At 35.8% G+C, this 14,554-nt stretch overlaps 1 protein-coding gene across 1 annotated transcript in view; it reads left to right on the top strand.

Moving 5' to 3' along the window:
- LOC141333405 (glutamate receptor ionotropic, kainate 2-like) overlaps positions 1 to 14,554 on the top strand; it is a 59,242-nt gene that overhangs the window by 11,426 nt on the left and 33,262 nt on the right. The window contains exons 4-5 of the mRNA XM_073838390.1: positions 377 to 550; positions 13,990 to 14,133. Of these exons, the coding sequence (XP_073694491.1) occupies positions 377 to 550; positions 13,990 to 14,133 (318 nt within the window). The remainder of the gene's footprint in view (positions 1 to 376; positions 551 to 13,989; positions 14,134 to 14,554) is intronic.

Raw genomic sequence — 14,554 nt, 5'->3', positions numbered from 1 at the left:
CCAAACTTGAGAGGCAGTGTGTTAAAATGTAACTTATTGCTGTGATCAAAGCAGAATTTTCCGCATCATTCCTGCAGTCTTCAGTGTCACATGACTCTTCAGAAATCAGTTTCCACTGTTTTCAGCATTGATAATAAATCAGCATATTGAATGATTTCTGAAGGATCATGTGACACTGAACACTGGAGGAATAATGCTAAAAATTAAGCATTTTATCACAAAAATAAATTACATGTTAACTGATATTTACACAGAAAACAGCCGTTTAAAACTATAATAATATTTCAAACTTTTACTGTGTTTTTATTAATCAAATGCAGCTTTTCCAAGCAGAACCACGTTGTTTTATTCATTGCAATCGTGTGTTTGTTCACAGGACCTGTTTGCTCTGGATATGGAGCCGTATCGCTTCAGCGGAGTGAATATGACCGGTTTCCGCATCCTGAACACGGAGAGTCCGCAGGTGTCCTCCATCATTGAGAAATGGTCAATGGAGCGACTGCAGGCGCCGCCCAAACCTGACTCAGGCCTGCTGGACGGATTCATGACGGTGTGTGTGTTTATACTGTGTGTTATACAGCTGTATGTGTCTCAATCCTAGAGCTCCGCTCTGCTCCGCTCCTCAAGTGCGGCTCACGCTTCCCGTTTGAAAGGTCTTTATGCGTCTTTGTGCGTTCTTTTGCTTTTGTTCTGTTCTTCTCCCTCAGACAGACAGAAGTGTGTGTGCGTATGAGAATCCGTCATCACTCACAGATCGGGAACAAACAGACGCTCGACACACAGCTCAGGAAAAGCTCTTTTATGAATCCTAGACAGCATCTTCATCATCTGTGCTTCAGATGCGGCTCTAAACGCATTGTTCGCTCAAACTAAGGCAGCATCACATGCATCTCTTAGAAAGAAGGATATTCTAGTCTTATGTATTTTCTTGCGTTCATACTGTAAAACTGTGAGGGTCACACAGTGCATGAAGCTGCTGTTGAAGTCAGTCGTGTCATGGTGTTAGACGATGTTCGTATCACAAGAATGCTTCATGTTGACATCTGTCTAGTCTGATCGGCTTCAGATGAGTGACAGATGAACGCGTGTCAAAACTGTAGAGATTGATTGACATTTTTCTTTTTTTTTACTTTTACTAAACCTCTTCAAATTACAAACAGGCATAATTAAACACACAATAAATATAACAGCATATTATTCACTTGTCATATATGTGACCCTGGACCACAAAACCAGTCATAAGGTTACATTTTACAAAACTGAGATGTATTCATCATATGAAAGCTCCATAAATAAGCTTTCTATTGATGTATGGTTTGTTAGGATCGGACGATATTTGGCTGAGATACAGCTATTTGAATATCTGAAATCTGAGGGTGCAAAAAAAATCAAAATACTGAGAAAATCACCTTTAAAGTTGTCCAAATTAAGTTCTTAACAATACATATTACTAATCAAAAATTAGATTTTGATATATTTACAGTAGGAATTTTACAAAAAATCTTCATGGAACATGATCTTTACTGAATTTCCTAATTATTTTTGGCATAAAAGAAAAATCAATAATTTTGACCCATACAATGTATTTTTGGCTATTGCTACAAATATACCCCAGCGACTTAAGACTGGTTTTGTGGTCCAGGGTCACATATAAACTGTTATTTTATAAATAATATGAGATAACAAATAATTTAATGACTATTAAATATTACTGTTAAACGTTCTTTTGTTTCTAAACCTTTATTGAACAATTATAACAATATTTTTCACTTGACAAATAAGAAAATATTATGTTATAAATTTTTACTTAATATTACTGTTAAACGTTCTTTATTTTTAAACCTTTATTGAACAATTATTACTATTATTAAACATACTACAAATCCAAACAGTATACAAAATAAATAAATAAAGTTAGTATAATATGGTAATTTTTTGTATTTTTTACATATTATTATTAAACATATTATTACAATTAATTTAAACCTTATGGGATCAGTAAAAATTTTTACATTTTTAATGAAGTTTACGCTTATCAAGGCTGCATTTATTTGATCAAAAATACAGTAAAAATGTAGCCTAGAATCTAGACGCGCCCCTAGCGGCAGCAAATTACATTTGCTTCTAAGGTCAGTCTAGTTACTCTCAATTCACTTAAATTTCCGAAAAATCCAAGATGTACCGGGCCAATCACGAGTCGGTGGGCGGGCTTAACATGATGACGTCTGACCTGCGACCATAAGTTCAGTCAGACATGAATTCCTGGTTCCGTGAATTAAGCGTGGAAAACTGAACAGTATTTATATATTTTTTTACTTTTGATACACAGCCACGTCCATGTGTCCTGAGCAGGAGCTCGTTACATCTGAACGCGCTGTGGTGTAGAATACGCAAACACCGGAAGCGATCTGTGGCGTGTATACGACACTCATTGTTTACACAGCACAAGAGATTGTGGATATAGCGGCTATTCAAAATGGTAATTACTTGCGCTTGTCCTGGTTGTTCAAACCCATTTAAAGCTGAAAAAGATTACGTTTGCTTGCGCAAACTCATCCTGGACTTTTTTTTTTTTTTTTTACATATTTCCCCTTTCGGTGTTTGCGTATACTACATCAAAGCGCGTTCACATGTGACGAGTCGAATCATAGATATGCTAAACTCGTGCTCATGACAGATGGACGTGGGTGTGTATCAAAGTTAAAAAGAAAATTATATAAATACTGTTCATTTTCTTGCAAAAACCGATCGTTTCGTGTCTTAGGACATCAATGTATCGTCACGAGCCGCAGGGTGTAATTTGGATTTGTCTGTGCATGTTTTTGTTTACTTTTAAAGGTTTAGTGCCCATCTATGTCTATTATTTAGCTGACAGACTGCACAGTGCACTGATTTTTGTTAAAAATCTTCGTCGCTCTGACTACGTCACCTGACCGACTAAGTCTCTGATTGGTTGTAGCGCTATCCTATTGCGTGGCGAGGAGTTTGAAAGACAACGGTTTATCCCACCCCTCCGGTTGAGCCCTGTCTATGGAGAGTGCCCAGACCCTACATTTATGTGGGTCTGGCTTGCCAGGCTAGTAAAAATGTGAAATATTATTACAACTTTTTTTTGTAAAAAGTTGTCTGTTTCTATGTGAATATCTGTTAAAATATAATTTATTTCTGTGATAAAATTGAATTTTCAGCATCATTACGCCAGTCTTCAGTGTCACATGATCCTTCAGAAATCATTCTAATATACTGATTTATTATCAGTGTTGAAAACAGTTGTGCTGCTCAATATTTTTCAGGGTTCTTTGATCAATAAAATGTTCAAAAGAACAGCAAAATTTTTATTCTTTCTTTTTTTCATATTTAATTCATAATTAATTCATAATAATTCATATTTTTATTCACCAAGGATGTTGAAAACTAAAACGTGATAGCATAGATTTACATTGTTAGAAAATATTTTTAATAAATGCTGTTCTTTAACTTTTTTTTTTTTTAAAGAGTCCTGAAAAATAGAATCACAGGTTCCAAAAACAATATTTGTCAAATGTTTCCAACATTGATCACTCTAATAATAAATCAGTATATTAGAATGATTTCTGAAGGATCATGTGACACTGAAGACATGAGTAACAGCTGATGAAAATTCAGCTTTGCATCACAGGAATAAATTACATTTTGAAGTATATTAAAATAAAAACCAGTATTTTATATTGGAATAACATTTTGCAAAATTACTGTATATATTTTCAGGATTCTCTGATGAACAATCAGTTAAAAAGAACATTTACTCAAGCTAAAAATATTTTGTAATGGTATACACTGCTGTTCAAAAGTTTCAGGTCATTACTTCTTTTTTTTTTTCAAATAAATTAATATTTAAATTCTGCAAGGATGTGTAAAATTCATCAAAAAAATATATTAAAGACTTAAATTTGTGCAAATAGCACTCTACCATGTGATATTCAGAAATAGCTATTACTTTATTTGTACCTACCAACTCATAACCACTTCTACCTCAAAACAACTTAACAATATTACAACCGTAGAAAAGATGTTCAATGTCGTGGACAAAATCTACAAACATAATCCAAATTGAGTTTGATCTAACAGTTAGTTGCTTTATGTGTATTTTCAGTGTTTTTACTGACTGAGTTGCTGTGTGTGAGTAAGCGTGTGTCAGCAGTTTCACATAAAATCAATCGGTGATCCAGAGAAATACATACACCCTTTTCTCCCGGAAAAGCCCGCAGACGTGCGGATATCGAGCGAATCTCCCACAATCCTCCCCGGAGAAACGTGCTCCGAAATCTGCGGTAAATCATCTCTCCGCTGAACGATTATTAATATCGGAAGATAAAGGGCTGGGCTAAATAATAAATAAGCGACGTGAGGGTGGAGACGTGAGCTGATGAAGCGCTTCATTAGCGTTACGGATGTTTATGACTTTCCACCGTCGTCTGGCCTCATTTGCATGAGTAAAGCGGCTCTTCAGATGTAATCAGACGGACGGATAATGGAATTCATTAGCAGCAGAACTATTACTTATCCTTCAGGACGATCACAGTGTGTTCGCTCAGAGTTCATTTGCGCTTTGTTGCTTGTCATTTGAAAAACAAAGAGATGAAATAGCTGATGATATCAGATCAGATGCCGAAACACACCGCATATCTTACTTTATACACACATTTCAAGTCTCTAAATGCACTTTAAAACATGCCTTCTGTTGTCTGATTGATAGTTTTTAAGTGTCTTTTAGTAAAATGGTACTAATATCCTCCTTTGGCTGGTGCTTCACATGTCTTTTTGCTATTAAATCTTTAGTTTTTAGAGTGATCACTAATATTTAATATCAGTATCTCCTGTACTGTTTTACAGATATCATTAAATTACAGTACAAGCTTCAGATTTTCATGTACATATGTGACCCTGGAGCACAAAACCAGTCTTAAGTCGCTGGGGTATATTTGTAGCAATAGCCAAAAATACATTGCATGGGTCAAAATTATTGATTTTTCTTTTATGCCAAAAATCATTAAGAAATTAAGTAAAGTTCATGTTCCATGAAGATTTTTTGTAAAATTCCTACTGTAAACATATCAAAATGTAATTTTTGATTTGTAATATGCATTGTTAAGAACCTAATTTGGACAACTTTAAAGGTGATTTTCTCAGTCTTTTTGATTTTTTTGCATCCTCAGATTTCTCATTTCAAATAGATGTATCTCGGTCAAATATTGTCCTATCCTAACAAACCATACATCAATAGAAAGCTTATTTATTGAGCTTTCATATGATGTATAAATCTCAGTTTTGTCAAATTTAACCTTATGACTGGTTTTGTGGTCCAGGGTCACATATCAGCATCTGCAGAAAAACTGCACTGATTTCTCCTCCACATTCTCCCTATATCAGACTACATGAGTCATAAAAGCCTGATGTTCGAATATGACAACTCTCATAACAGTTTCAATTACAAAACATCAGCTTTTTGGGCTATTATGTCATGTGTCAGGCTTTCCAGGGTTAAATGATGGCATTTGCTGTGTTTCGCTGCTGTACTGTACGGTTCTGGTCCTGATGCTGGAGTGTTCCGCTGTTGCCATGGTGACACTCTTCAGCCGAACACGCGTCTGTTTGTGTCTGTTTGGCGCCAAGTGAAAAAACACAATCTGCCAACTCGCAGTGCAACTTTGGGAAACACTGTGGAGATGTTCCTTATCGGATATGTTAATGAGTTTAAACTGATTTGAATGTTTGTTTACATTGTGTTTTGAATTCCCAACTTTAATTAGTTGCCTAAAGTCCTGTAATCCATGTGTGTGAGAGAGAAAGAGAAACTGGCATTTTTCCACTGAACAGTTTTTCCACTGAACAGTTTTTCCACTGAATAAACTTTATAAGGACTATTATGACATCTATAGTTTTACACACAAAGTTCACATCCAGAATTGAAGTTCAAACTATCAAAAGCTCAGTGACTTGATTAAAACAGTTTAAACGTTCATTACATCACTTCAAACAGTTTAAAAATTAATTGGCAATTCCAAACAGTTCAAACTATCAGTATTCTAATTCCAACAGTTCAAATGCTCAAAGATTCAATCCAAACAGTTCAATCCAAAAAGTTGAAAAATTAAAATGCTCAAAGATTCAATGCAAAAAGTTCAGTCCAAAAAGTTCAAATGCTCAATGATTCTGTAGGAGCCAAATGTAATTTTAACCACTAGATGGCGGTGTGGAACGGGAGGAGCTGGTTTGGTCATATGACATTTAAACCCTCACGATTGTGTGTGAATGAACGTGAATAGGTGGCGGGATCACATGGTTCTTACCGTATATTAAGATTCATTGAGTCATGAATCCATGTGTCTTTTATTGTAAACCGTATTTCATTCATTAAAAGAGCAAAGCAAGAGATGGATTCTGAATGGACAATGATTTTATTTCCAACGTACGAGTAAAGAACATCTGATCACCTGTTCATAAGTGGATAGGACGCTACTACAGATTCAATCCAAACAGTTCAAATGCTCAATGATTCAATCCAAACAGTTCAATCCAAACAGTTCAGTCCAAAAAGTTCAAATGCTCAATGATTCAATCCAAACAAGTTCAAATGCTCAATGATTCAATCCAAACAGTTCAATCCAAACAGTTCAATCCAAACAGTTCAAATGCTCAAAGATTCAATCCAAACAGTTCAATCCAAACAGTTCAATCCAAAAAGTTCAAATGCTCAATGATTCAATCCAAACAGTTCAATCCAAACAGTTCAATCCAAAAAGTTCAAATGCTCAAAGATTCAATCCAAACAGTTCAATCCAAACAGTTCAGTCCAAAAAGTTCAAATGCTCAAAGATTCAATCCAAACAGTTCAATCCAAAAAGTTCAAATGCTCAATGATTCAATCCAAACAAGTTCAAATGCTCAAAGATTCAATCCAAACAGTTCAATCCAAACAGTTCAAATGCTCAATGATTCAATCCAAACAGTTCAATCCAAACAGTTCAGTCCAAAAAGTTCAAATGCTCAAAGATTCAATCCAAACAGTTCAAATGCTCAATGATTCAATCCAAACAAGTTCAAATGCTCAATGATTCAATCCAAACAAGTTCAAATGCTCAATGATTCAATCCAAACAAGTTCAAATGCTCAATGATTCAATCCAAACAGTTCAATCCAAACAGTTCAGTCCAAAAAGTTCAAATGCTCAATGATTCAATCCAAACAGTTCAAATGCTCAATGATTCAATCCAAACAGTTCAAATGCTCAATGATTCAATCCAAACAGTTCAAATGCTCAATGATTCAATCCAAACAGTTCAAATGCTCAATGATTCAATCCAAACAGTTCAAATGCTCAATGATTCAATCCAAACAGTTCAAATGCTCAATGATTCAATCCAAACAGTTCAAATGCTCAATGATTCAATCCAAACAGTTCAATCCAAACAGTTCAATCCAAACAGTTCAATCCAAAAAGTTCAATCCAAAAAGTTCAAATGCTCAAAGATTCAATCCAAACAGTTCAATCCAAACAGTTCAGTCCAAAAAGTTCAAATGCTCAAAGATTCAATGCAAACAGTTCAATCCAAAAAGTTCAAATGCTCAATGATTCAATGCAAACAGTTCAATCCAAAAAGTTGAAAAATTAAAATGCTCAAAGATTCAATCCAAACAGTTCAATCCAAAAAGTTCAAATGCTCAATGATTCAATCCAAACAGTTCAATCCAAAAAGTTCAAATGCTCAATGATTCAATGCAAACAGTTCAATCCAAAAAGTTCAAATGCTCAATGATTCAATGCAAACAGTTCAATCCAAACAGTTCAAATGCTCAATAATTCAGTCCAAACAGTTCAGTGTCAATGATTCATTAAGTTCAGTAAGCTCAAGATTTGGCTAGTTCATGATTTGTTTTCCCATAAACACAATTCAAATGGTCTTCACAGCATTTAGCAATGTAATAAGCAGCTACCCACATAAAAGGAAAATAAACCGCAAAATACTTGTTGATCCCGTCACGTCTGTCATGAAGAGTCATCTGCTGTTGTGAATCTGGAAGTTCAAATCAGTCGTGTCACTGCTGTCTCTCATATTAACCTATAAAATTATACAAAAAAAATATTTTAAAATGGTTGACATTGCACAGGTTGAACAGCAGTCCAATACTAGTTTTTGTTAACACAATTAAAATCCTTAAATTGGTATGAGAAAATACAAACATACAAAATAACACAAAGTGAAAAAAGGTTTGGGGTATGGTAGTCCACAATACTAACATGAACTGTTAAAACCTGCATGCAAAACCTTCCCAGCCAGTACCAGATACATCATTTATTGGTACTTTTTGGTAATTTCATAATTTACCAACATATGACATTGCATGCTTGTACTTTCTTTTAAAAAAAAAAACTAATTAAAAATTAGTTGAGTTTTTGCTTAGAACAAGCGAAATAATCTGCCAATGGGGTAAGAAAAACAAAACTTATTTCAAACAGAAAACTTGTTTTTTTTTTCTGAAAACAAGACAATTTTTACTCAGCTAGAAAATCCTTCTCGATTTAAGAACTTTTAGATATTTTGTCTGAAACAAGACAAAAAAATCTAAGTAAGCAAAGCATGTTTTGCAGTGAGAAGAGATATACGGCATGTGCAACAGAACAATGCGGTAGTTCATCACAAGACAACTGGTCTGGAGACCAGCTGAAACCAGCTAAGACCAGCAAACCAGCTTAGGATGTTGTTTCAGCTGCACTTATATAAAAGTGCCATTTTTTGCATAATTAATGCATATTATTCCACTTATAATATCACATATGTTGAGCCTCAGCATGTGTTTATAGGGTTAATATATATAATATAAATATCTAATACATTAGGACTGAGAAAGAGAGAGAGAGAGAAAGAGAGAGAGAGAGAGAGAGAGAGAGAGAGAGAGAGAGAGAGAGAGAGAGAGAGACAACGACTGCATTCTCTCTCTCACCTGCTGTCTCTCTCTCTATCATCTTGACAACCGTTGCCGCCAGTGAGGCAGAGTTGCCGTGGAAACAGTTGCCGTGTGGTGAATCTCTGTTGCTAGCGTGCAGCGGGAGGCCTGTGACGGGACGAGGGTTGCCACTGCGATTTCAGGCTGTTTTTTACAGAACATGTGCTGTGATTTACGACTGTCTCACCGCACCGAGAGATTCATTATAATTACAACACTGTAGTGATGAAGAGCTCATCATTATCAGATGTTCAGTGTCTGTTCAGTGACTCTCTCTCTCACACACAAATCATACACACTAACTGATGTGCTCAATTCTTGCACCACACATTACAATATAAAATATTTTTAATTTATATTTAAATAAATTTGTTATACAATTAATATTTGATTTTTTATATATATTTTTTCACATGCTTTATTGCTTTAATTATTTAGTTATATTTATGTATTTATTTAATATTTATTTGAATATGGAAAATGCATTTTATTACAAACAGTCATGTCCAAAGACTAAAACATTGTTCCAAGCAGCGCAAGATGACATTTAACATTTGTTAAAGGGTTACTTCACTCAAAAATGAAAATTAGCCCATTATTTACTCAACCTCCAGGCATCCTAGGTCTTCCTTTTTAATATAACTCCCAAATGGAGTTATATTAAAAATTGGTCTGGTTCCTTCAAGCTTTATAATGGCATAGGCAGGTGTTTCTCTTCATCGTTCCAAAACAAGTGCAATAAAGGGCACCCATCCATAATAAAAACTGCCTCCTACGGCTCCGGCGTGGTGGGTGAATAACAGTGTTGTTTTCGTCAACGACGACGATGGCGAAATCATTTCGTTGACGCCACTTTTTTCCATGACGATAACGAGACGATGACGAGATAAAAATGGCTCGTTGATGACTAAAACATGACGAGACGTGTGTGAGTTTTCGTTGACGAGACGAGAATAGACGAAAATGTTAGTGGGTGGTCCGTCAGACGTTTAAAATGCATGACATTTCCGCTTATTGTGCATGCCAATTAAAACTTAAAAAGTATCTGACGCTATGGCAAGCCGTTTTAGCATTAAATACTCTTTGCTATACTAGTATGGCAAGCCGTTTTAGCATTCCATCCTCGTTTGTCTTTTATGTTCTAAAACATTCCTTCATTATTGTAATTATTGGTGAAAATGGTCGATCCGGAAGCTCACATTGTGTTGAACTATAGATCTGCTATTTTCAGAACTTATAAGTGACACTACCCAACAGCAAAATACTTACTGACCTACATTAATTTGTTAATAGACTACTTTTTTCCCTTTTTTTTGACTAAAACTAGACTAAAACCTTTTTGACTTTTCGTCGACTAAAACTAGACTAAAACCTTTTTGACTTTTCGTCGACTAAAATTGGACTAAAACTATCACATATAGAAGTGACTAAAATTTGACTAAAACTAAGAAGCATTTTAGTCCAAAAGACTAAGACTAAATCTAAGATGGTTGTCAAAAACAACACTGGTGAATAAAGGCCTCCTGTAGCGAATGGATGCATTTTTGTATGAAAAATATCTATATTTATAATAATCACTTTAATCTAGCTTGCACTAACAGCTGTGCATGGAAACAGCTCCGGGCGAATGACGTATGATCATCAAAACAAAACAACGGTCACGAATTAAAAATACAAAATGAAGATTTGTAAAGAAAAAAGTTGGAGGATTTCAATATAAGCCAAGAGTAGACTGGTTTTCCTTTGCTAAAGTAAGGAAACCTTGCTTCTGTAAACAAACGTTGGTTTTCATGAGACTCACCAGCGCATAAGCAACACCGACATTCGATGTCCACTTTTAAGACGTGGCTATTATAGCCCTGCATTTCAGCCAGTCATAGATCAAATCCGGGCTAAAATGATATTTCAGACATTCAATGGTGATAAAAAACGCAGTACTGGTGGAAACACCAGACCAGGCTACCATGAACATGATCAAGAGCGGCTCGGACGGTCCTGTCTGCAGCATTGAGCGCATCTTCAGCGCAGCTGGAAGGGTTACGCGTTCAAGTGCACGCAATAGGATAAAGCTTGCCACAAAGCACCGGCAAAAATAATTACCATGACTGTGAAATATAGTAAGGAGATATTTTAATAATTTATAAACTGTTTTCTGAGTCAGTGATGATGAAGTTAACGATCCTCCTCATCCATCTCCTCATTGGACGCGTCTTTAGAGAAAAATGCATCTTTACGGATTAGCTACATAAAAGAGTTTTTGTTTTCGATTTGTTTTATTTCATTAAGTACTAATTTAAAGCTTTCTACAAATATATTTATCATGTCTGACAAAAAAAAATAACGGTTAAATAGTTTCCACTGGAAAAAAATGTAACTGATCGCACTTGTGCCTCCGTGTCCTAAAACGCATTTTGGTTTCCACTCTCCGCAAAAACTACTGGAAATGCGCCTAATAGCGAACATTTATATTTTATTAGGCTATTATTTCTATATTATTTAAATCTATAGATTTTATTTTAGCCAATTCGTGATTTGAGAAGGCAAATTCAAACATAGAGTAGGTCAATTTACTGTCTCCCGCCGCCGCTTGAGTTACTTTAAGAAACAAAAAGCTTACATTTAACGAACAAAAAATTTTTTTTTTCTTAATTAACTTAATAAAAAAGAAACGAAATTATAACCACTTTGTCATTTCATGCAAAACTGAACTATTTTAATTGCCAAAACAGTAGTACAAGTTGTTTTAGCAAAGGGGAAAAAAGATGGGCTCGGGTCAGGAGTTAACAACCACACTGTTTGCGAAAAATCAGTGAGCATAACCTTATGAAGATTTTGGCACTCCAAACATGGCTTTGCGCTCTAGAGTAACGCCGATAAACTGATAAACAGTTGCCCACAGAAAAAACACCAGTAGTACCCTCACTTTCCGCGCCTATGAGACATTGCCAGTAAAATGCATGATTCTGAAAGCACTGGTCCATGAGTGTAGCGAGTGCATAACAGTTTTGAGCGCAGGATGTAGCCTACAGGTGCTCGATAAGGAGGAGTAAAGCGCAGATTTGCTGTTCAGAAAAGACGTCGGGAACGGGATATTGTTACCACCCGCTCCCGTTCAAATTACACCAGAGTTACCGACCGCAGCCGCTTTTATTTGGAAATTTATTCCCGGGTCGCAAGAAATCTGGTCGGGTCCAGTGGTTTCCGCGGGAGAGCCGCGGGAATGCAGACCTCTACTTCCATGTACAATTGTTAGCACAAGATAGATTAAAGTAATTAGTATGTTTTAAATATGGATATTTTTCTTACAAAATCACATCGATTTGCTACAGGAGGTCTTTATTCACCCCCAGGACCTGTGGGAGGCACTTTCTGTTATGTATGGATGCACTTTATTGGACTGACGAAGTCATGATAAAGCTTAGAAGAGCCAGGATAATTTTTAACATAATTCCGATTGGAGTCATCTGAAAGAAGCAAGTCATATACACCGTTCTTCGTTCCATTGACTTCCATTCATACGCATGCGAATGCGTTAGACCGGAAACGCAAGCCCATGCGAAATATGCTGCGTCTGAAAGTTCAAACTTGGTGAACTCTGACCAATGAATTCGTATCACATGACTCTGTGGGACCAACAGGAGATCGTTACGTCACAGCATGACCTCTAGCTGAATGAAAAAAAACTTAAATTTAAACATTTAAAACTGCTACACTGCGGTAAAGTGTAGTAGATTGTGTGTTTTTATATTTAAAATGTATTATTAGTGTCATGTGCTGAATTTAACTTTTAAAAAGACGCAGCCGAGCATGACGTCATATCACGACCGTTGCAGCAGCATCCGAAGGAATTTCGCATGCTCAAAGTCTAGTGTGACCGCGCCTTAACGGTCGCTTAAAAAAAATCACTCTCAGGGGTCCGCTAGAATATTTTAAAGGTGCAGTGTGTAGATTTTTGCGGCATCTAGCGGTTAAGTTTTGAATTGCAACCTGATTGCAACCAACGGCTCCGTCCACCGCTCACCCCTCCCTTTACAGAAACTACGGCAACCGACACGCGATTAAGATGTCGTCGTTTCAGACAGCAAAGAATAATAAAGTTTCTTTTAAAACGTAAATAAGAGAATTATATTTACTTGATAATTCAATAAAACGATGTTATTGTGAATATTGCAGTTACTTGTTCATCATTGTGTCAGTGTTTTTTCCCAAGAACAGCAGTGATGAAACGCGATCTGTAGAGCAGTTTGTCCGTTCAGGGCTACAGTAGAAACATAACGGCGGCTTCCATGTGGGGGGACCCGCGGTGTATGTAGATATAAACTGGTAATTGTAAGGTAATAAAAACATAATGGTTAATTAAGTAAGGTCTTTATTCACCCCTGAAAACATAGTTATGTATATGATATTGCATTTCTGTCTAGAGATAATCTTAAATATTACACACTGCACCTTTAAACTCACCATTGAAAGGGTTAATCATTTGTGAATGTGTCTCCTAAATCAGAAATTGAAAACCAGACACGTTTAACATTTGCATTCAACAAAAATCATTCAACAAGTGAATTTTGTCAGGTAATTATGACATTTAACCAATGTTTGAGATATGTGAAACACTTTTTTTACTGAAATGTGTATCAGTAATAATCTCAGTAATAATGTGTTATTTTAAAAAAAGACTAACATTTTTTGACTAAAACTAGACTAAAATTAAAAGACTTTTAGTCGACTAAAACTTGACTAAGATACCTTGAGTTTTCTTTTGACTAAAACTAGACTAAAATGACGAGACTTTTAGTCAACTAAAACTTGACTAACAAAAAAAGATATGTGAATGACTAAATATGACTAAAACTAACAAGGACATTTGGCACAAGACTAAGACTAAATTAAAAATAGGTGAGGAAATTAACACTACTGTGTGACTGTAAAAATGAGAGAGGAAGATGATGGTGATAAACTATTTATGAAGACTAACTCTGACTGTAAATGTGTGTATGTTTGCAGACGGACGCGGCGCTCATGTACGACGCGGTTCACGTGGTGGCGGTGGCCGTCCAGCAGTCGCCGCAGATCACCGTCAGCTCACTGCAGTGCAACAGACACAAACCCTGGCGCTTCGGAGGACGATTCATCAGCCTCATTAAAGAGGTACGGCCACGTATCAGATTTATTATTCACTACAATATCATCACTACTGTATTTTTATTTTTTCACTTCCAGAACAATAAGTTACAGATAATTTACTCACCCACTTGTCATCCAAGATGTTCATGTCTTTCTTTCTTCAGTCGTAAAGAAATCATGTTTTTGAGGAAAACATTTCAGGAATTATCTCCATAATTCTTCAAGGGTGCTTGTGAGTTTGAACTTCCAAAATGCAGTTTAAATGCAGTTTCAAAGGACTCTAAACAATCCCGGTCTTATCTAGTGAAACGATCATTTATTTCATGTCAATCAACTATCGTGGGAGGGGCCTCTGTCTGTGTGCCGTCACACCAACAAGAAGCTGAGAATGAGCTGATTTTAAAAAGGGGATATTACTTTTAAAGATTAAAAAAAAATACCACTG

The sequence above is a fragment of the Garra rufa genome, chromosome 4 (assembly GCF_049309525.1).
Source record: "Garra rufa chromosome 4, GarRuf1.0, whole genome shotgun sequence".
NCBI classification, from domain to species: Eukaryota; Metazoa; Chordata; class Actinopteri; order Cypriniformes; family Cyprinidae; genus Garra; species Garra rufa.
Note: the sequence above shows the minus strand (reverse complement) of the source record. Positions and strands in the feature narration are given on the sequence as shown.